This window comes from Sus scrofa, chromosome 7 (genome assembly GCF_054392235.1).
Source record: "Sus scrofa isolate SSC_HxYL_T2T_F1_AM1 chromosome 7, Sscrofa_HxYL_maternal_Yorkshire_Landrace_v2.0, whole genome shotgun sequence".
Taxonomy (NCBI): domain Eukaryota; kingdom Metazoa; phylum Chordata; class Mammalia; order Artiodactyla; family Suidae; genus Sus; species Sus scrofa.
Genome location: NC_139389.1, coordinates 7379120 through 7400980, shown reverse-complemented (window position 1 = coordinate 7400980; position 21861 = coordinate 7379120). Strand labels below are relative to the sequence as shown.

Below are 21861 nucleotides of genomic sequence, written 5' to 3'. Positions count from 1 at the left end.
GTGTTAGGGCAGAGTGCTCTGGATAAATCCCCCAAAGCAGGTATTCTGCTTTCCTAGAAATTAAAGCTGGAACAAATTTGCCTCCAGGATATACTCCGTGTTTGTATTTAATTGGAGAAAATCTTTCCATTTCAAATCCCACTGGTTAAAATGGTTGTAAGATTCAAAATTTACATGTGCCAAAATCCATTCTTTTCAATGACATCCTTAAACATGACCCCTTCTCCTCCAAAACAATGGAAGCATTGTTATAAAGAGAGTAGGTAGGCTCAGGTCTGCTCTGGCCTCTCGTGGCTGATAGTGGAGCTTCGATTACTACCCTTCGGTGGGTCTTAGATGTGTTGTAACCGACATAACTGAGTGGTTTCGATGTTCTTCCCCCGCCCCCAGGAAATCATCAGTGCTGTTCCATGGAACCTAAGTTTCCAGTCCCAAGGCGCTTTAGACACCGGACAGATGGGCAGGAAGATGAGAGGGCAGCGTTTAGGGCAACCAGCTGTCCCAGGTTGCCCAGGATTGAGGGATTTCCCAGGACATGGGATTTTTGGTGCTAAAACTGGGAAAGTCTTGGGCAAACTGGGATGGGTTGCCTAAGTCCCTTCGGCCCTAAGCCCTCACTGCTGAACCGTGTATGGACTCGGGGGTGCTCGGTAACTGATCAGTCTGGAAAGAGAGGAAATGTTTAAACCATCGATCTGGGTGAGCGGTGCACGCGGATCATCAAAAATCTGCAAAGCGCAGTGCAGAACCACTCTCTGTGACCTTCCACCTGTATCCCTGCACCCCTGAGGCGTGAGGACAAAATGATTTACATCGTGGGGGGTGGGGGAAGCGGCGGGTAGCTTTACAGCAAACATGAAAAAATACATTCAAACATTCTGACTACACGGGTGTAGACTTAGACTCACTTGGAAGTGGGGTGGGGAGCCTGTTAGCTCTGACAGCCCACCGTCTTCTCTGGGAGAAGAGAAACCAGACAGGGAGGTGACGGGCCTCTCCAGGAGCCTACTCAATGCCTTCAGCATCTGGGGTGGTCAGTTTTCGCCTGGGACAAGGGAGGGCATTTGGAGTCCTAGGTAGGAGGGCCTTTTTTTCTGTAGAATCCCAAGGAGCTTGTTTTTTCTTTTTGCTTTTTAGGGCCTCACCTGTGGCATATGGATGTTCCCAGGCTAGGGGTCGAATCGGAGCTGCAGCTGCTGGTCTACAGCACAGCCACAGCAACTCCAGATCCGAGCCGCATGTGCAATCTATACCCCAGCTCACAGCAACGCCGGATCCTCAACCCACTGAGCAAGGCCAGGAGTCAAACCCTCAACTTCATGGTTCCTAGTCGGACTCATTTCCTGTGTGCCACGATGGGAACTCCAGCATTACGGATTTTCTTTCTTTTTTTCTTTCTTTTTTTTTTTTTTTTTTGCTATTTCTTTGGGCTGCTTCTGCGGCATATGGAGGTTCCCAGGCTAGGGGTCGAATCGGAGCTGTAGCCACCGGCCTACGCCAGAGCCACAGCAACGTGGGATCCGAGCCGCGTCTGCAACCTACACCACAGCCCACGGCAACGCCAGATCGTTAACCCACTGAGCAAGGGCAGGGACCGAACCCGCAACCTCATGGTTCCTAGTCGGATTCGTTAACCACTGCGCCACGACGGGAACTCCCATTACGGACTTTCAATGAAGGAAGAATTACGTGAGGATTGGGGTCAAGGAAAGAGGTGGCTAAGGAGGAAATACCTAGAAGAGAGGATCTTAGTATCTTCAGCTTGTTTAGTAAGGATCACAGTTTTCATCCTCTGATATTTTCACAGTTAAATTCCGGGCTTTTTTGGCAGCACTAGCAGCATGTGGAATTTCCTAGAGTAGGAACTGAACCCATGCCCCAGCAGTGACCCAAGCCACAGCAGTGACAGTGCTGGATCCCTAACCACTAGGTCTCCAGGGAACTCCAAGTTCTGATCTTAAATCTGGCAGAAGAGAGAGGGGTTATGGGGAATGAATATCATGGGAATAAAAAGTACAGAGCTCCATGGCAAAGACTTTGACGGCACAACCTCCAGCCATCTGTTCTCTGAAAACACAGCCCTCAAGTGGGTACAAAGTAAATATATTTAGAAGGAGAGGGTAGTCCCTTCAATAAACAGTTCTGGGAAAACTGGACAGCCACGTGCTAACCTGTGAACCTGGGCTCCCAACTTACACCATCTACAAAAAGTAACTCAAAATGGATTAAAGACCTGAAGGTGAGACTTGAAACCATAACATTCCTCGAAGAAAACATTTGAGGGTAAGCTCCTTGACATGGGTCTTGGTGATTTTTTTGTTGTTGTTGTTGTTTTTTTTTTTTGGTTTGGACACCAAAAGCAACAGAACCGAAATAAACAAGGGGACCACATCAAACTAAATACTTTCTGCCCAGAAACCATCAACGAAATAACAAAATACCCTACGGAGTGGGAGAAAATATTTGAAATCATATACCTGATAAGGGGTTAATATCCAAAACATATTTTAAAAACTTATACAATATCCCCCCAAAAAAAACCCCCAAACAATTCAATTAAAAATGGGCAGAGGAACTGAAAAGACATTTTTGGAAAGAAGGCACATGGACAGCCTACGGGTACAGGGAAGGCGTTTAGCATCACTAATAATCAGGGAAATGCATGTCAAAGCCATAGGGAGCTGTCACCTCCCCACAAGGAGATACCGCCTATTAGAATGGCTCTTATCGAAAAGACAAGAAAACAAGTGTTGGCAAAGGTGTGGACACAAGGGGATCCTTGGAGTTCCTACTGAGGCACAGTGGAAACGAATCTGACTAGTAACCCTGAGGTTGCGGGTTCAATCCCTGGCCTGACTCAAATGGGTTAAGGATCCGGCGTTGCTGTGTGAGCTGCGGTGTGAGCTGGCAGCTGCAGCTCTGATTCGATCCCTAGCCTGGGAACTTCCATATGCCGCAGGTGCAGCCCTACAAAGCAAAAACAAAAACAAAAACAAAAAAAAAAAAGGAAAGAAAGAAAGGGGATTCTTGTGCCCTGCTGGAGGGAATGTGTAAATGGTGCTGCCACTATGGAAAACAGGGTGGAGGTTCCTCAAACAATTAAAAGTAGATCTACCACCTGATCTACAATTCCATGTCTGGGCATCTATCCGAAGGAAAGGAAAACAGTGACTCCAAACAGATATGTGCGCCCCGTGTTGACTGCAGCATTATTTACAATAAACAAGACGTGGAAGCAACTGAAGTACTGCCAGTAGATGAGCAGATAAAGAAAACAAGATGTATCCCATTTTCTTGTGGCATATATATGCAATGGAATGCTCTTCAGCCATAAAAAAAGAAGGAAATCTTGCCATTTATGACAACATGGGTGGATCTTGAGGGCAATATAGAGTGGAATAGGTCAGGCAGAGAAAGGTACATCCTGCACCATCTCACGTGCCGAATCTAAAGGACCAAAAAACCAGGGAATGCTCTGGTGGTTCAGTGGGTTAAGGATCCAGCATTGCCACTGCTGTGGCACCGGTTTGATCCCTGGCCTGGTAAATTCCACATGCTGCAAGGCATGGCCGGGGGGGGGGGGGGGGGAGAGAAAGGAAAAAGAAAGAACGTCACGTCCTATTCAGGTCAGAGGATGAGTGAAAGAGAGGCATTGAGAAACCACAGTACGAACTCGTTCGGCAGGCCAAGGAATTATACTTTTCCTCTGTTAGAAACTACCTGTGATCATCTGAGCTGCAGCATGGAATTTCTGAATTGGGCTCGTCACGTTGTCCTGTGCTTTTATGATCTACAAGGAAGAAAATCTTCCTGGAAGTAAAGGCTCCCTCCAAAACACGCATGGCCTTTGGTCTGTGTTAAACGGTGTAATTCCTGTTCATGTTAAAAAAATGGCTCAATGTTTGCTTTCTTTACCTTAAATTCAGTCCGCATTGCTTCCAGATCTTTATCTAAAGTCAAGCAGTCAATAACAACAGTGATAAAAATAAATGTCATCAATATAAAAAAATGGCCAGTTAGGAAAGTAATTACTGTAAGTGCTGCTTTGGATGCAGCTTTCTCAGACTGCAAATTGTTTACCAAGACCAGAAAAAAAAATCACTACATTTCTCAGCAGGGTCATTTGCTTCACCAAATGATGGATTCCTGCCATCAAAGAAGCAGCCCTATAAAAACCCAGATCTAGTCTTTAAAGCTGGGTGCTCTGCTGTTGGGCCATTCTTTTACTTCACTGGGGCTGCGTGGCAGCGTTAGGTACCCACTGGTTGAGCTCAGAAGATGAGCCTTGGATTGAAGCATAGTCTAGCTTAAGCTGGGGCCACCCCAGGATGAACTTAGCATTGAGAAGCATTCCCCAGATGAGCAAGATGCTTTGGAAAAAACACACAGGGAGAACAGTCCCACGACTGTTGACCTGGGGCAGAAGGAAAAATTCGGGAATTCGGGAAAATTCCCAGAAAAACTGAACATGATGGAAGATGACATCTGAAGCAGATGAGACAGGACTTGGCAAAGGAACTAGGGTGTGTGTGTGTGTGTGTGTGTGTGTGTGTGTGTGTGTGTGTGGTGATGGGGAAGGGGTAGTGATTTGCAGCTAAGTGAGCAGCAGTGCTAAGGGGCATATTAAAAATCATTTCCATTTGGGAGTTCCCATCCTGGTGCAGTGGAAACAAATCCGACTAGGAACACTGAGGTTGTGGGTTCGATTCCTGGCCTCACTTAATGGGTTAAGGATCTGGTGTCACCGTGAGCTGTGGTGTAGGCGGGTGGCTACAGCTCTGATTCGACCCCTAGTCTGGAATCCTCCATATCCTGTGGGTGGGGCCCTAAAAAGCAAAAAATGCAAACAAACAGAAAAAATTATTTCTATTTGACTCAATTCGGTATTTATTTTTATCTCACTGGGGGTTCCCTACATTGGGCTGCCAAAAATATAAAGGACTCCAAAGAGATAATAGCCAATTCAAGGTCATACGATATCCACATTCACAATTATAATGAAAGGAAGATTATAGAATGACACAGGGGAATTACAACAAACGTTTCCAAAGTGTACAATAGAGAAAAAAATCAGGGCCGTCTTCCTAAATGACAAGGCAGTGAATACAGACCTATTCAGGCCATTATTTAAATAGGAGAAATAAAGGCAAATGACCTAAGTGAAGAGAATGAGAGGAAGAAAGTACCAAAGGCAGGAACACAAGGCGTGGTTTTTCCGGTGGGTCCCTTTCAGGGAAGGCAGCTGCGGGAATTAGTTCAAGGAATCGGTGCTCCGGATGCGCTTTCCCATGGCCATGTGCCATCACCCAACAGGCCATGTGGAGATGCTTGTATTGAATCGTTCAATAAGCTGTTGAAACTCACTGAAGCTTTTAGGCTGGAGGAGTTATTCTTAGAGAATAATAGGTCAAGTGTCTTTAGAATGGTTTGAAGAGTGAGACCTGGGCCAGAAAGACCCCTCAGGCGGGTCGGACAACCCACTTGGAAGATTGGCAAGATGGGTCAGAGGCGGGGCAGGGATGATGGGAGCAGGTAGAGGGACAGTCACCAGACACCCACCACAGACGGAATGCAGACTGAGCCAATGAGGTGCGAGGGGCTGACGTGGAGATTGGCGGTACCGGTCCTGGAGGTTCTGGCGAAGAGGGTTGATGGGGAGTCGGGGGAAGAGGCGGCAAGTCGGGAAAAGGTTTCCAAAGGCCTGGGGAGCGTGATGGAGCTTGTGATTCATCAGGCGGAAACGATGGAGATGAGCTCGGAGGCCGATGAGATCATCGAGGAAGAGAGAAGAACCGTAAGAGCCAAAAAGCAAACCGACGGGAGGCCCGTGGGGATGTTTACTGAACATGTGAGTCGCCTCAACTCTGAATGTCACTGAGAACGGGGGCGCCAGAACCAACTATGATCCAAGGCTCAATCCAGTCGTCAGTAACATCAGATATGAAAGAGAAGTTTCTCGAAGAGGGATGATAAAAGCTGTGCCCTATGACATACTTGGCATCACAGGAAAGCTATTTCCTAATGCTGAAGTCAGTGCTCAGAGTTCTGTGACACCGTATTGTTCAAACACTGCTGGCTTCAGAGAATCACCTCTTCAGGGCACTTTTACCCTACCTGCCCTTTTCTGTAAAAACAACTTTAAAAAAAATTTTTTTTCTTTCTTTTTTAGCCTTCCGGCGGCATATGGAGTTCCCGGAATAAGACCTGAGCTGCAGTTGTGACCTACGTGGCACCCTTCACCCACTGTGCGGGGCTGGGGATCGAACCTGCGTCCCAGTGCTTCAGCGATGCCTCCGATCCCATTGTGCCACCGTGGGAACTCCTAAAAACAACTTTTAGAAAAGACCAATTCTATACATGGCAGAGCAGACAGGGAACAGAACACTAGATTAGAAGTGAGACAATCCAAATTTGTGCCCTGACTTTGCCAATTACTAGCCAATCGATAAACTGAACAAATACTTAGAGAACGTATGCGTCCTATAGGGAAGGTTAGGTCACCGATTCAGGGTCTACAGGGACAACGGCACACACCTAAGATTCCTCTGCAGAAATCCGCAGGGAACATGCCACGTTCAGATGACACAGAGTCTCTCCCTAATTCCTTCAGGACCCGTTTTCCCTTGAACCCTGGTCCAGATGGTGGTTTCTGCTTACAAGCACCAGAGGAAGCACCAAGGAGCAATATTATGAGACGCACACTGTTTCTTTAAGATTTGTGAGCCCAGGGACCCGAGAACCATCATGGGAATAAGCAGAATGAATCCATCTCACGCTCACTGTGGACCCTAGACTCACCGAGTGGAATGAGGGGCAGTGGAAGGAAAGCCAAAACTATTTACGTGTGTGTGTGTGTATGAATACAGTTGAATTTGTGCAAGTTAAATGACTACGAGGAGCCAAGACTCCCCTGCTCGTGTGCCAGGCATCGCGCCAGGAATAAGGAAAACAGAAATTAGCAGGTGCGGTGCGACCCTTGAAGGTCAGTCTAGAAAGCCGCTAGGAACACAGGCTTGAGCCCACAGGAGCAAGAATTAGGAAAGCTCTTTAGAGAATGTGACAAAGCTGCACCTTCAAAGAAAAGCTTACGTCAATCAGGGGAGGGAGAGGGAGGAAGAGCATCCAGAGCATGTTGGCGGTGGGACTGGCACCAGTCAAGGCAGGGAGGCTGAACGTGGAGCGTTTGGGACCCACGCGTGGTCGGTACAGACGGTGTATGTTCAGGGATGGGAGCGGAGCCTAATGTGCGAAGGTGCTGCAATGGCCAAGGAGCCACCCTGCCGTGGGCTCCCGTTCAGCAAAGGGGCTAGGATGCTGTGCTATAGGGAAGGGGATCCAGAGGTTTCTAAGGAGAGCGATCAAGAGACCGACGTGCATTTTCATCAAGGTCATTGTGTCCCCTGGAGGACGGATTAAAGCAGGCTGAGAGTGGAGTCCGGGAAAGTAGACAGAAAGAAATTAGACGATTGTAGGAGAGAGGTGACGGGAGCAGGATGGCAGCACGGGACACAGCAAGGAGGGCAAATGGTCAGATCCGGCTGACGGACTGTGGTCCGTACCTGACATGAGCCAAGCCCTTACACACATCCTCTTGCCTCTTCAGCCGAGAGCCCTGTGACCCAGGTGCTGCCAGGTTGGGTGGTCCCCTGCTTCACACAAGGGCCTCGCCCCCCTCATGCCAGGTCCAGCCCTCACCCTGGCTCCCTCGGCCACGGCCACACTGGCTGCTCTTCTGGCTCCTGCACCTAGGGAGGCTCGCTCCCATAGGACCTCGGCCATCTGTAGTCCCTCTGCCTGGAAACTTGTCCTCCTTTTGGGGGTGCAGTCCCTGTGCTACTCTCACCAAGAAGTAGGTCCCTTCCTCAGCCTTCATAGCCCTTCTAATCTCTAATGATCTTAGCTGTCTCCTTCTTATTATCTGTCTCTGACTTCTAGAATACTCCATGAGAGCAGGGACCTTTCTGTCTTATTCACTGTGATATAATTATTCATCTCAATACCTAGCACAGTGTCTAAGTGCTCAATAAATACTTAAAAAGAAATTTTCTTTTAGTGTTTTTTTGTCTTTTCTAGGGCCATACCCATGGCACATGGAGGTTCCCAGGCTAGGGGTCCAATCAGAGCCGCTAGTCGGGTTCATTAACTGCTGAGCCATGATGGGAACTCCCCAATGAATATTTATTGAATGAATGTCCATTTTACAGATGAAGAATATGATAATAACAGTAACAACAATAATAAAAACACAATATGTACTGGCCACCAGCCAATTTAAGCCTCATGGATTTGATAGAAATATCACTTCCTGGAGTTCCCGTCATGGCGCAGTGGTTAACGAATCAACTAGGAACCATGAGATTGCGGGTTCGATCCCTGGCCTTGCTCAGTGGGTTAAGGATCCGGCGTTGCCGTGAGCTCTGGTGTAGCTTGCAGACGCAGCTCGGATCCAGAGTTGCTGTGGCTCTGGCGTAGGCTGGTGGCTATAGCTCCGATTCGACCCCTAGCCTGGGGACCTCCATATGCCGCGAGAGCGGCCCAAGAAAATGGCAAAAAAAAAAGACAAAAAAAAAAAAAAGAAAAAGAAATATCACTTCCTCACTTTAGAGATGGGGAAACTGAGGCCTCCTCCTTTAGGTGGACTTGTCTAAAGTCACATGGCTTGTGCATGGCAGGGCAGGGATTCAAATTCAGGGAGTCCGGCTCCAGGGTCCAGCTTCCAACATCACATGACTCTAAGCCGATTCTCTCCAGCTCTGGAACCCAAGCTCCAGGGACAGCTGGATGGACAGGGAGGGGGTGGTGAGAAGTGAGGAGAGAGGCCAGCCTGCAGGTCTGAGCTGACAGACGCCAGTGTTGAACTGAGGGGCCTGCCAGGGCGAGTTTGAGGGGAGGTCTGCGGGTGTAGACCTCAGATCTGCTGCACACCCTCCTTTACTGGGCTTCCTGCTATCGGAGTGGCCGCCTTGCTCACCTGATCTGATCCCATCTTCATAGCAGTAAAATGTGAATTTAAACACCGACCCAACAGGATTCTCGTGATGATTCAACTGAGATAATGCAGACCCCCTGGCAGATGTTCAGGAAACACTAGTTTCCCGAACTTTTCTGCACCTTCCGCTCGCATGAAAAAAACCAACATTTCCAGGAAAACGGGCTGAGTATCCAGATGATATAGAGCAAGAGAGAAAATTCCTGGGTGGGTCCACTAATGTAATTAATGACTTCCCAAGCTTCAGATTTAGCTAAGTCTCATCTTCGGAACACTTGCTGTTATTGCAACAATTAAAGAATTTGTAAAACTAGGTTCGATTTAATCTAAGGGTACCACGACTCTTACCTCTGCTCCCCCCAGATGTTTCTTTTCACTCTTATTTCTTTTCATTTTCTTTTTTTGTTAATTTTATGGCCACAGCGTAAGGAATTTCCCAGGCCAGGGACTGAATCTGAGCCACAGCTGTGACCTATGCCTCAGCTTGGGCAACACAGGATCCTTTAACCCATTGCCCTGGGCCAGGGATCAAACCTGCACCTCCAGAGCGACATGAACCACAGCAGTCAGATTCGTAACCCACTGTGCCACAGGGGGAGCTCTTCATTCTTATATCTTACCAGTTATATGCAATAATTATCTTTATACAAGTCACATATTTTATTTTGTCTTTTTAGGGCTGCACCTGTGGCATGTTGGAGGTTCCCAGGCTAGGGGGTCAAATCAAAGCTGTAGCTGCTAACCTATACCACAGCCACAGCAACACAGGATCGAAGGCTCGCCTGCAACCTACACTACACCACAGCTCATGGCAAAGCCGTATCCTTAACCCACTGAACAAGGCCAGGGATTGAAACTGCATCCTCATGGATGCTAGTCAGATTCTTTTCCAATGAGCCACAACGGGAACTCCCGAGTCACATATTTTGATCTCAAATGTTTTCATCTGCAAAATGGGAACAACAGTCGTCCTCTTAAATAGGATTCTTATAAGAATTAAAGGAGATAATGTGTTAGAAATCCCTTTGCAAACTAAGTACTGTCTAAATATGATCATTATTATTGTAAAAATAAGAATAAATAAGAATGTATGTTGCATAAAGTCAAATTTATATTGATATAAAATAATTATGTATTTGTATACTTACATATTTATATTTATAAATAAAGATAAAAATATAGTTATTTAAAATTCTTTGGCCACACCCACATCATGTGGAAGTTCCTGGGCCAGGGATCAAACTTGCACCACAGCAGTGAGCTGAGCCACAGCAGTGACAACACTGGATCCTGAACCACTGCACCACTACAGAACTCTTAATGTTTTTATGAGAAATATGCTTATTGAGATTATGCCTTTCCCACGACAGTAATTTTTTTGTTTGTTTTACCTCTTAGGGCTGCACCTGCAGCATATGGAGGTTCCCAGGCTAGGGGCTGAATCGGAACTGCAGCTGCCAGCCTACACCACAGCCACAGCAATGTGGGTTCTGAGCTGAATCTTCAACCTACACCACATCTCAAGGCAACGCCGGATCCTTAACCCACTGAGCGAGGCCAGGGATCAAACCCAAGTCCTCATGGATACTAGTCGGGTTCATTACCGCCGAGGCACAATGGAAACTCCCATCCACAAGAGTAATTTGATTAGTATTCTCCAAATTACAATTGCCCAAGTGCTGAAAGCTACATATTTCATTAAATCTCATCCCTCTAATCACCGTGGAGATGCTCCTTGACAGCCCCCTGCCTGCAGGACCAGGAACCACCGTGTGTTGGGCCTGTGCTTCTGTCTGCCCAGCATAGCTGTGAGGAGCCAAGGTCATTGTAGCTTGCCCTAGCTTTAGGGTGAAGTAGCGTCCCAAGAGAGGCTTGTCAGCTTTCTTCATGACCCTGATTTGTTTAGGGACAAGGGTTTGGACCAAGCCGACCAATCCGAGGACTCCCTGAGCTGCTGCTGGAACGACGAGCGAAAACCCCTTTCTTTCCTCCCAGAAGTGTCTGCTGAGAGCGGCAAGTACCTCTCCCTCCTCTGACACCGTGTAGGGCTGGTCTTTATTCAGGACCGGCCCCAGTAAAGCCAACACAGAGACAGAGAGAGGGTGATCACCGCAGACCAAACTCTGAGGCCCTAAAAAGCAAAAAAAAAAAAAAAAAAAAAAAAAAAATCTATCATTCTTGATGTCCCACCATGTTTATTTCACTAGGTCTGGAAAGGAGAAGGGCTAAGGGGAAAAAGAGGAGGTGGGAGGTAAAAGATTATTTTTTAATTGATTTTCCTTCCCTTTTTCTTTTTCTTTTTTTTTTTTTGGCCGAATTGGAGGTATGCAGAAGTCCCAGCGCCAGGGATCGAACTGATTCGAGCCGCTGCAGTGACAACGCCCGATCCTTCGCCCGCGGCACCACGAGAGAACGCCTTGATTGCCTTAAATTAATTTGACATGGATTGACCATGCTTCTGCAAGGCAACCGGAGCCATTTAACACGAACCCAAACCCATGTTTTTGTTGAGAAACCACCTGTCAGGTTTTTGGGAAGTTACGAAATGCCTTCATCTCTGTATGCTGCCTACGGAGCCGCACGGCTGGTACCGAACCTTGTCCAATCTTGAGGGAATAGCGAAAATAGAAAGAGAATAAATATTTAAATATGAAAAGCAGCCTCTAAGTACCTTAGGCTCCCTCACTGGGGGCCAACGATGGAAACAACCGATAAGCGGAGAAAGGACAGTGTGCCCAGGTAGACGGGGTCAGGAGAGCGGGAACGCACAGATGCCAAGCAAGCCCTGGTCACCAGGCCAGTCACCCTGGGACTCAGAGACCAAACACGGGCTTTTCCAGAGAATGCTGGCATGTTTATCGCCCAGCAGGCTCTGCCCTGCAGCCTGAGAGCACCTACCACTGTTTCCAACTTGGCAGCCCCCCAAAACCCAGTACAATGATTGCTTTTCTCCTGCTGTAATGATGCTGTGTCAAGTTCATCAGCAATCTAGTTTGTGTTTTCCATTGAGTCCAAAGCATGCTGTTTCCTTCGGAAGAGAGCCTATTGTGCTTTATATCGTTTTAAAAAGACCTGGGCCGGGCCATTAGTAAAGGTAGAACTGTTTCGAGGAGAAAGCAAGGAGCTTCTCCTGGCATTTCATGATTTATCCGAAGTTAAACAAAAATATGGATTTTTTTTTTTTAAGAACCCTCTCCACCGATGGTACAGTACATGCACGAGTCCAAATATCTCCCCACTCACTGGATCTTAGGGAAACAGCTGTGGTGCCATAGTAGAGCCTCGGGCTTTGCAATGCATTCATTCATTCACCCACTCATTCATTCATTCATCGAATGCATATTTATTGAGCATTTACTCTATGTTCTATGCATGGAGGATACAGTGGTTAGCAAGATAGGCGTTGACTCAACTTCATGGAGCTCAAGCACAGAGGGCCAAGAACAGGTCCATGTAAATAAGCAAGAAGGATATTTCTAGGAGAGGACAGAAACTCTTTGAAGGAAAAGGGTGGGGGGGTCACCTCAGTTTCTCCGGGTTGATGGCATTGGGCTGGAAAGAGGACGTTGTGATGGCCTGGGGGAGGGGCCAAGCCAAGGGCCCTGGAGTTACAGCAGGTCTGATGAATCCGGGGGAGATAAAGCCCTCCCGTGGGAAGGGAGAACGCTAATACCGGTTGCGGGAAACAGGAATTATTTATTCATATTTAATTATCAAACTGATTTCCTAAGATGATGAATGCCAAAGAACACGATGAACTGCAATGCAACACCGCTAAACGGTACCCACTGACTCTTTTAGAAATATCGCCTTATCACCCAAGGAAACACGATTCTTTAGACGCTGAAAATTCAGAAAGGATTGGGGTGAAAACTCTCTATTTCAGTTTGCGTCTTCTCCTTCTAGTAAAGAGGAGCGCTCTCTTGAAAAGCCCTTGCACTTCATCCTCACGTGAAATGGGAAATCACATACCTGGAATCCTATTGAGGGTCACCCAGAAATGCTCATCCGGACTAAAGGTGTCTTTGGACCAGTGGAGCAAGTCCACAGCCCGAGGGTCCTGGAGAACAAAGGTGGCGAACTCTCTGGACAGAGCAACATAGGCAGAGCCAAAGTAAATGGTGAGATTGTGCGGAGGAGGCGGTTTCAGCGCCGTGGTTCTTATCACATAGGAAAGCTCTTTGCCCAGGTGCTCCCGGTGGACGTATCTCGTCCGTCCAATGGCGTGAGCGGGGGGCAGCACCCCTGGGGTGATGTTTTTCCCTTTAAGCCCTTTCAGATACTGAACGATCTCCCTGTTGGTTTTCAGGGGGAAGTCCTGCCCGCAGGTGTTGATGGCGTATTTCCACGGGACCGCCGAGGCCGCCAGATCCTTGATGCAGTTGAGGTCCGCCTGGAGCCTGGAAATCCCGCCGTAGACCACGGGCTCCGTCTTGGAAGCCAGGAAGGCATTCGGGAAGCAGCTCAGGAGGTGCTCCACTGCATCTTTGAATTCAGTGGTGGCTTTCTCATCCACGTGGACACAGTAGACGTTCTGAGGCATGTACACAGCTCTGAAGAGCCTTGCGAAGGTATCGAAATTGTGATGAATGACCATGATGTAGGCCAAGGGGAAGTCAGCTTCTTCTTTAGATAAAGGCACCGTGATATAGTGGCTTTGGGTCAGGTATTCCTTGCAAGAAGACTTCTCATAGATCGTTAGTCTGTCTCTCCAGAGGAAAGGTGTTTTGCCTTTGATGGAGGATGTGCAAACTTGACTCAGCATCAGAGGGTCTGAGTTATTTAGCCTCTGGAAGCTTTGCTCTCCCCCAAAATGAAACGCATAGAACACGATAAAAATGATTACACAAGAGACAGAAGCTATAAAGAGGAAACGCATCAATGAAGTCATGCCTCCAAGAGGAGTAAGATTTCAAAGACTGTCAGAATCTGCAAGTCCTTTCCCAAACTTACTTTTTTCTCTGAGTTCTTATTTTGGTACATACTCCAGCAATTCCTGCGCTGAAGGAAACGCGGTGATCGGATTCGGTGTCATCCCCCGGAGTCCAGCAGCTGGCTTTCTCCCCATGTTGATATTAGCAACTGATCCCGCCTCGTCGTCCTCTGCCTCTCAAACCGCCTTTGTCTAAATCCCAATAGCAGGTTGCTTAAGCCCAGCCTTTTCCCTCCCTCCAGCTCCAGCTCGCAGGGGCTGGCTGTTCCACTAAAACTCTGGTAATTCCTTTTTCCCTCGCAGATTTAGTTTCTCCGATCCCTTTTCTCTCATTTCCCAAGGTTCCCCCCCCCCCCCCGTTACTGTCATTCAGGGAATAAGTACAGTAAAGCAAAGTTGAAATGATGTGTTCTGGCAGGCGTGCCATTTCCGGCTAGTCATCCGACAGGCTGCGGTGCTCCCCGCCCCCCCCAACCCCGGCTGGTTGCTCCTGGCAAAGAGCCACAGCCGGGTCCCCCGACTCTTCCAGAACACTCCACAGGGCACCGGTAGCCTCCCTTCTCAAATACGCCCTTTGGATGAGAAAAGTGATGGAGGTGACAAGATAGAAAACAAAACCTCACCCATCGGGCTCTTTTGTGATGCTTCTGAGCCCCGCCCTACACTTTTCTAAAGCCGGAGCTTACGGGAGTTCCAGTCCTAGGGGATCTGAAATTGCAGGGCTCCTGGTCTTGTGACTTAGAGATGAGGTGACAGCCCCTCTCCTTCCACCTCTAGCGTCCGCCATGGTGCCTGTCATAAGATGGACACGGAGCAGGACTCAGTGGGGTCCTGGTAGAAATCCTTTCAGTGTTCCCCATTTTTTCCTAGAAGGAAAAAGGCTTCATCCAACCCCCTTGACCTCCCCTGAGTTCCAAAGGGCAGATGCACACAGCTGCTAATCAGGGAAGGGAGGGAACGTAGAAACAAAGGGGGGGGGGCAGTTAAGAAATAATCTCAGAGCCTTGGGGCAGGGTTCTGGTTCCTCCTCAGGAAATATACATGACAATATTTCTGAGTTCTTCTGCTGGAACTCAAGCCCCCACCCAGGCGGAGGATGGCAACTTCCCACTAAGCGCCTGATTCGTGGAGCAACGCCCTGTTCCCCCCCCACCAGCCAATCACACACCCTGCAGCCCCTCGCCCCAAATTCTGCCTATAAAAAACGTCTCCCGGAGTTCCCATCGTGGCGCAGTGATTAACGAATCCGACTAGGAACCATGAGGTTGCGGGTTCGGTCCCTGACCTTGCTCAGTGGGTTAACGATCCGGCGTTGCCATGAGCTGTGGTGTAGGTTGCAGATGCGGCTTGGATCCCGCGTTGCTGTGGCTCTGGCGTAGGCCGGCGGCTACAGCTCCGATTCGACCCCTAGCCTGGGAACCTCCATATGCCGCGGATGCGGCCCTAGAAATAGCAAAAAAAAAAAAAAAAAAAAAAAAGGTCTCCCCCAAACCTTCCCGGAGTTTGAGGCTTTTGAGCACAAACCGCCTGTCCTCCTTGTGCAGAAACTGCTGCATTTTTCTTCACCACAACCCGGTGTCAGTAGATGGACTCTTCTGAGCAGGGGTGAGTGGACCCCACTTTGGTTCCATCACAGGATGGCCGAGTCACAGGAGCGAATCCTGACCTCCATCCCCCAATTTAGCTGAGACCTTGAAACCTCACTGGGAAGCACATGAATCCTGGCACAGATGATATTCAGATCTGGGGAGCTAAAGGGCATTCAGGTTGTCACCACTCAGAGAACTCACTCAGAGAAGTGTTTATACCTGCCCGTCAAGCTTATTGAGCCAAGTGGGAAAGGAATGTTGTTTTTCCCTGTTGGTAAATTGCAGTGTTTTAGCTGAAGCGCATCAGGCTCTTTAACTTAGAATGCTCTTATTTTCAATCTTTCTTTCTTAACACCTGCTCTCTTTTTAAAATGTAGAGCAACATGTTTTACTTTTAAAATCGTCCATCCTTCCTTCCGGGGCCAGGGGTTGAACTGGAGCCACAGCTGCTGGCCTAGGTCCCAGCAACACCGAATCCAAGCCACATCCATGACCTACACTGTAGCTTGCAGCAATGCTGGATCCTTAACCCACTGAAGGAGGCCAGGGATCGAACCCACCTCCTCACGGACACTACATTGGGTTCTTTCCTGGCTGAGCCACAGTGGGAACTTGCATGTTTTATTTACAAATGACTTCTAAAACACCAGTGCAATGACTGCATGCCTTCTCTTCTCCCCTCACCTGTCAAATGTAACCCCTCTGAGCTCCCATCCTGTAGAGGAGAGACTGAGCATCCCCCCCCCCAACACCCCAGGAAGAAAAAAATGGCCTTAAATGCTCTTCCTCTCCTCCCTTTGGAGAAACCTCTACCCTGCTAGTAATGAAATTCCTAGAACAATATTCCTTCGCTTTCCCCAGAGTTAGAACACCAGTGCCATGGCCCCCTGATTCAAGGCATCCATCTATATTCTGCCTGAACAACACACCACCTCTTTTTTTTTTTTTTTTGTCCTTTTGCCTTTTCTAGGGCTGCACCTGCGGCATGTGGAGGTTCCCAGGCTAGGGGTCTAATCGGAGCTGTAGCCACTGGCCTATGCCAGAGCCACAGCAACACCAGATCTGAGCCGCATTTTTGACCTACACCACAACTCTCGGCAACGCCAGATCCCTAACCCACTGAGCGAGGCCAGGGATTGAACCTGCAACCTCTTGGTTCCTAGTCAGATTCGTTAACCACTGCACCATGACGGGAACTCCCAACACACCACCTCTTGAACCACAGATGAGTTTCTTTCTAACGTTCATTGCTTCCATTATTCATGTTTCCAGCTTGGACATTATTTTTCCCTCTCCTTTGAGAAATCCTCCTCCTTCTGTAAGATGCACCACAAGTCAACTCTCTATAGAACCCACCATTGTATTCTTAAAGTGGAAACAGAAAATGGAGCAGATCAGTCCAACTTTTAGTGTGCCTAGGGAGCAAAGAGGGTGACTTAACATCCATGATAATGCAAAAATCAATCCGAAGCTTCGTTTTTCTTCCAAACAATACCTTCAAATATTAGGTTATTGCATATCCTGTTTGAACACCACAGAAGGTAATTTCAGTATCTAGTTTGGCAAAGCCTTCTGGCTTGGAACGAAGATTAAAATATTCTAAATATCTGCAGTTTGACAGTGTGTTCAGATACATGACTTAATTCGGCCAACAGAGCCTGTTTACATTATTATACCCAACTGGCCAACGACGAAGGAGTTCAAATTTATACAGGCTTAGGGGACAGACATTAATAATGTCACTATATTGAGAAATATAGACATTCGCCAACTTAGGATCTTTCATCATCCTTTTTTGGTATTCGTTCTGTTGCTTAAAACAGCATGGTTTGGAAATAGAGCTGTTTTTCCTGTCTGCCCTTTTCGCTGTCCTTGGGTATTAACAAATCCTTATAGGAGAATTAAAAAAAAAAAAAACAAAGGAAAAAATTTTGTAACAGGGGAAAGCTGGTACTTGCTCCCTTTCCTTCCTATTAGGCCATGAGACCTGTTTATCCAGAAGAGACATCAGGCCCTTCTTTTTTTTTTCTTCCTCCTGCTGAGACTAAACAGCTCAGCCATCTCTCGCTGCCTGTGATTACAGGCGAGGATACGATTGACAAGTGCAGGCCTTGCAACTGCAACTCATGGCCCACTCTGGAAGCAGTTACTCCCGAACCAGCCCATTAATGAGGCTAGACGTGTGTACCCTCCCCTGAGCCAGCTTAAAAACGTGCTCTTTCTTCCACTCAGAAGCCTTTATTGTTCAGCACATCTTTGAAGAATTTTTTCCGGAACTATTCCTACACTGTTGCTGGGAATATAAACTGGTGCAGCCAATAAGAAGTATGGAGGTTCCTTAAAAACGTAAAAACAGAGCTGGCATATGATCTAGCTTCCCACTCCTGGGCGTATACCCAGAAAAGACAACAGCTCTATTTCGAAAAGTTACTTGTAGGGTGTTCCTGTTGTGGCTCAGAATCAACTAGCATCCATGAGGTTGTGGGTTTGATCCCTGGCCTCGCTCAGTGGGTTAAGGATCCGGCGTTGCCGAGAGCTGTGGTGTAGGTCAAAAATGCGGCTCGGATCTGGTGTTGCTGTGGCTCTGGCATAGGCCAGTGGCTACAGCTCCGATTAGAGCCCTAGCCTGGGAACCTCCACATGCCACAGGTGCAGCCCTAAAAAAAATCAAAAAAAGAAAAAGAATAAACATATGTATCACTGAATCACTTTGCCATGCTCCTGAAACCTTGCACATCAACTATACTTCAATTAAAAAAAAAAAGTCCAATTACAAAGCTCTCTAGAGCACCGCTCCAAAATGAAGAGGGCATCCTTCCTGTAAAATGATACAAGACTCGGTATTTCATTGAAATAAAGACACAATCAAAGGAGGGCAAGGAAGCCTCGGCGCCCCTAGGCTTTTCTGTGGAAAAGGGCAAGGTCACACCTGCTTGTGCTGGGAGACCTGCAGAAGGATGGGTTGAGGGAGCAACATGAGGAGTTTGCTGCCACCAGGCTGTCACACCATGAGGGAGGTGGCCACTGGTCGTAAAAGACCTTGCCTGCTGTTGAGCTGAAAAATGCGGACTTCGCCTTGTGGCCAAAGGAACAGCACCTAAGACACTGGGTGGAGGAGCTCCCAGGCGGGCCGACTGGAGGAGGACCAAGAGTCATGGGGAGAGTCCACGTCAGCCCGTGAATGCATAAGGCACACGTCGACAACAATAATAACAACAACAATAATAATAATAGTGTTATTAATAAATAAAGCCTCTTAAAGTCTGAGGGACAGGAGCTAGCTATGCCTCAATTAACTACATTTCCTAGAAACAACTCCAAGGCTCTTATGGTTGAGGGTTTAGTCCTATAGGTGTTTACAGAACATCGGATACTGCACTGAGTTTTTTCTTAAAGAAATAAAGATGGGGCACGATTTAAAGTCCCAAGTCACTAAGGAATTCATGGACTGGAAATGAACAGAAAGTCTTCTTTCTTTTCTTCTTTCTTTTCTCCCTTCCTTCCTTCCATGGCTGTGCCTGCAACATATGGAAGTTCCCGGGCTAGGGTTTGGATCGGAGCTACACCTGCAGACCTATAGCACAGCCACAGCAATGCTGGATCGGAGCCTCATCTGTGACCTATGCCACAGCTTGTGGCAATGCTGGGGTTCTTAACCCACTGAGTGATGCCAGGGATTGAACCTACATCCTCAGGGATACTAGTCAAGTTGGTAACCCACTGAGCCACAACAGAAGCTCTGAAAGCCTATTATCATTCTTCTACCGCTTCAACCTTGTCATGTAGAAATAGGTATGATATATATATATTACTTATGTTATTTATTCACCTGTTGATATGTCCTGAATGAATAAATGAATGATTGAATGGAGTTCACATCCCCCATAGTTCCAGATGCCCAGGAGTAAAAGTTCTTTTAACCAGAAGTGGGAACAGAGCAACGGGTATCTTTTTTTCTGACAAACAAAAACTCTGACCAGACTGATGGCCCAGATAGATTCACTGACCTTAAAAACACAACTTTTAATCAAAATTCTGGAGGAAATCATGCAAGATGGGCTTTCTCTTGTGTGTCAAGGAAGGGTCACCGTTAGCTGTCACAGTTACTAACAGGGCCTGAGTTCTGGGCACTTGACCAGTAGTGTAACCTTAGGCCCCCGCTCCATCTTTATAAAAAGTTGTTTTTCGTCTCCCTTCCAGCCTTTAAAAATGAGCTACCGTTTAGGTATAAGGTGAATTGCTAAGCAACACAACTTCCAGGAACTAGGATCCTGTCCTGCAGGAGAGTATATCTTCGCTAGGATTCAAAATATATGAGGCTGAGAGTTCCCTTCTGGCTCAAGGGGTTAAGGGACCTGGCATGCCCTGTGGCCAATGCTTGTTGAATGGGTCCAGAATCATCTGGCACTGTCACCGCAGTGGCTCTGGTCGCTGCTGTGGTGCACGTTTGATCCCTGGCCCAGGAACTTCTATATGTTACGAATGCAGCCAAATACAAAAACAAAAAACGAAACACATGCAGCTGAAAAGATAACCAACAAAACAGGGAAGACCATGGATCATTCCAAACAAAAGGACGTCCACTTAACATTACAGAAGCTCAGAGGAGAAACGGCTTCCTTGGAGCTGGGTGGTTACAAGGGGGTTCCGATGGTTCGATGTGGATGCTCAGAGCACAGAGATGGCACTGCAAGTGGAGAAGCGACGAGAGAGCGGGCCAGGACCCAAAAACAAGAAAGCCCAGGTGGAGACACTTCCCCAGGCAGAGTGGTAAATCCAGAGATCAAAACCTTTCCATCAGTGAACTCCGATCTCAACGTACCAGTCACGGTTAGAGGGGGAGCTTGGGACAGCAGGGACTTTTGCCCCCTGTTCCTCCCACAGCCCAGCAATGCGACCAGGGCCTGGCATATACTGTGGCCGACACTTGTTGAATGGGTCCAGAATCATCTGGGCATTTGAAAGGGCCATTCTTCAACTATGGAAGAAGGAATATTGAAACCCATGTCTGCCCATGGTTTTAATTCCACATGTTAAAACAGCATAGGGGAGTTCCCACTGTGGCTCAGTGGGCTAAGAACCCAACTCGTAACCATGAGGATGTGGGTTCAATCCCTGGCCTCACTCCGTGGGTTAAGGATCCAGGGTTGCCCTAAGCTGTAGTGAAGGTCACACATGCGGCTCAGATCCTGCGTTGCTGTGGCTGTGGTGTAGGCCGGTGGCTGCAGCTCTGATTCGACCCCTAGCCTGAAACTTTCATGTGCCTCAGGTGCGGCCCTAAAAAGAAACAGAAAACAACAAAAAAGCATAGGCTAGGAGGGTCACCCATGGTGACTTTTTTAAAGTCAATTTCTAGGTATCGGGAGGTGTCATTTGAGGGTACAAATAGTGCTTTTTTCTCTCTTCCACCTCAGCAAGGCACTGATTTCTTTCCTCGTGCATCTTACCTCGGTTTAATTGCATGTACGAAGGCAAACTTCATTATACTTGCATAATTGTTCTGGGAATTATTGTTTTTTCATTCTCAATTAACTGCCATCCTGTCATTGGGAAAGAAACTTAGGAGACACAGGCTTGAGCAAAAACAGCAGGTTGATGATATTAAATAACAGCCCCAAGGGCACGGAAAGGACGGGGTCTGATGAAGTTCACTGACGTGGCCTTGAGGGGCTAAGTTCTCTGGGCAGAAAAGCTTAGGCAAGTGCGCCCTGATGACTGGTCTTTGGAAGGCCCTTTTGGTTTGTGTTGTTATTGAAGCGGGTCGAATGAATCAGGGACTAATTTTTTTATTTGGCCATGTTGTGCAGAAGCTTGCTGTGATCTCAGTTCCCAGGCCAGGAGTTGAACGTGGCCTGAAGCAGTAAAAGCACCGAATCCTAACCACTAGGCCACCAGGGAACTCCCAGGGATTCGTTCTTGATAACCTATAGGGATTTCCACCCCTCACCCCCCAACTAAGAGTTTTTCATGAGAAAGTAGGGAATGTGACAGTCCAATTCACTCTGGACAGCCACTTAGGTGATTCTGACTGGCCAGATGGTGGGTAAATGAAGCCTTTCATTTACTTTTTTTTTAATTTAATTTATTATTACTCAAATGAATTGATCACATCTGTATTTCATTTACTTTTTCTCTCTCTCTCTATCTACCTATCTCTCTCTCTTAAAATAATTATGATGCTAAAGAGAAGAACAGAGACATTACCAAAGCATGTCTTTAAGACAACAATTCTACCCTAATGGAGTCGTCTACCGTGGAGCTTCCCTGGGGAAAATCCACCTTCTCCTGGGACCCAATCATTTGATCTCCTATACCATTCATCTAATTAGCAGCAGCAGGTGGTTGTTGTC

The 21861-nt window shown here is 47.4% G+C and overlaps 2 protein-coding genes across 2 annotated transcripts in view; both read right to left on the bottom strand.

Moving 5' to 3' along the window:
- LOC100152566 (N-acetyllactosaminide beta-1,6-N-acetylglucosaminyl-transferase) overlaps nt 1-21861 on the bottom strand; it is a 93780-nt gene that overhangs the window by 47519 nt on the left and 24400 nt on the right. The window lies entirely within an intron of this gene.
- Nucleotides 12954-14101, bottom strand: LOC102157807 (N-acetyllactosaminide beta-1,6-N-acetylglucosaminyl-transferase-like). Its single transcript, XM_005665563.4, has one exon. It carries the CDS (start codon nt 13878-13880, stop codon nt 12954-12956), a length of 927 nt encoding a protein of 308 aa, XP_005665620.1. The 5' UTR covers nt 13881-14101.

What these genes read in the sequence shown, in the direction of transcription:
- LOC102157807 (XM_005665563.4), bottom strand. Translation starts at nt 13,880, where the DNA reads ATGACTTCATTGATGCGTTTCCTCTTTATAGCTTCTGTCTCTTGTGTA.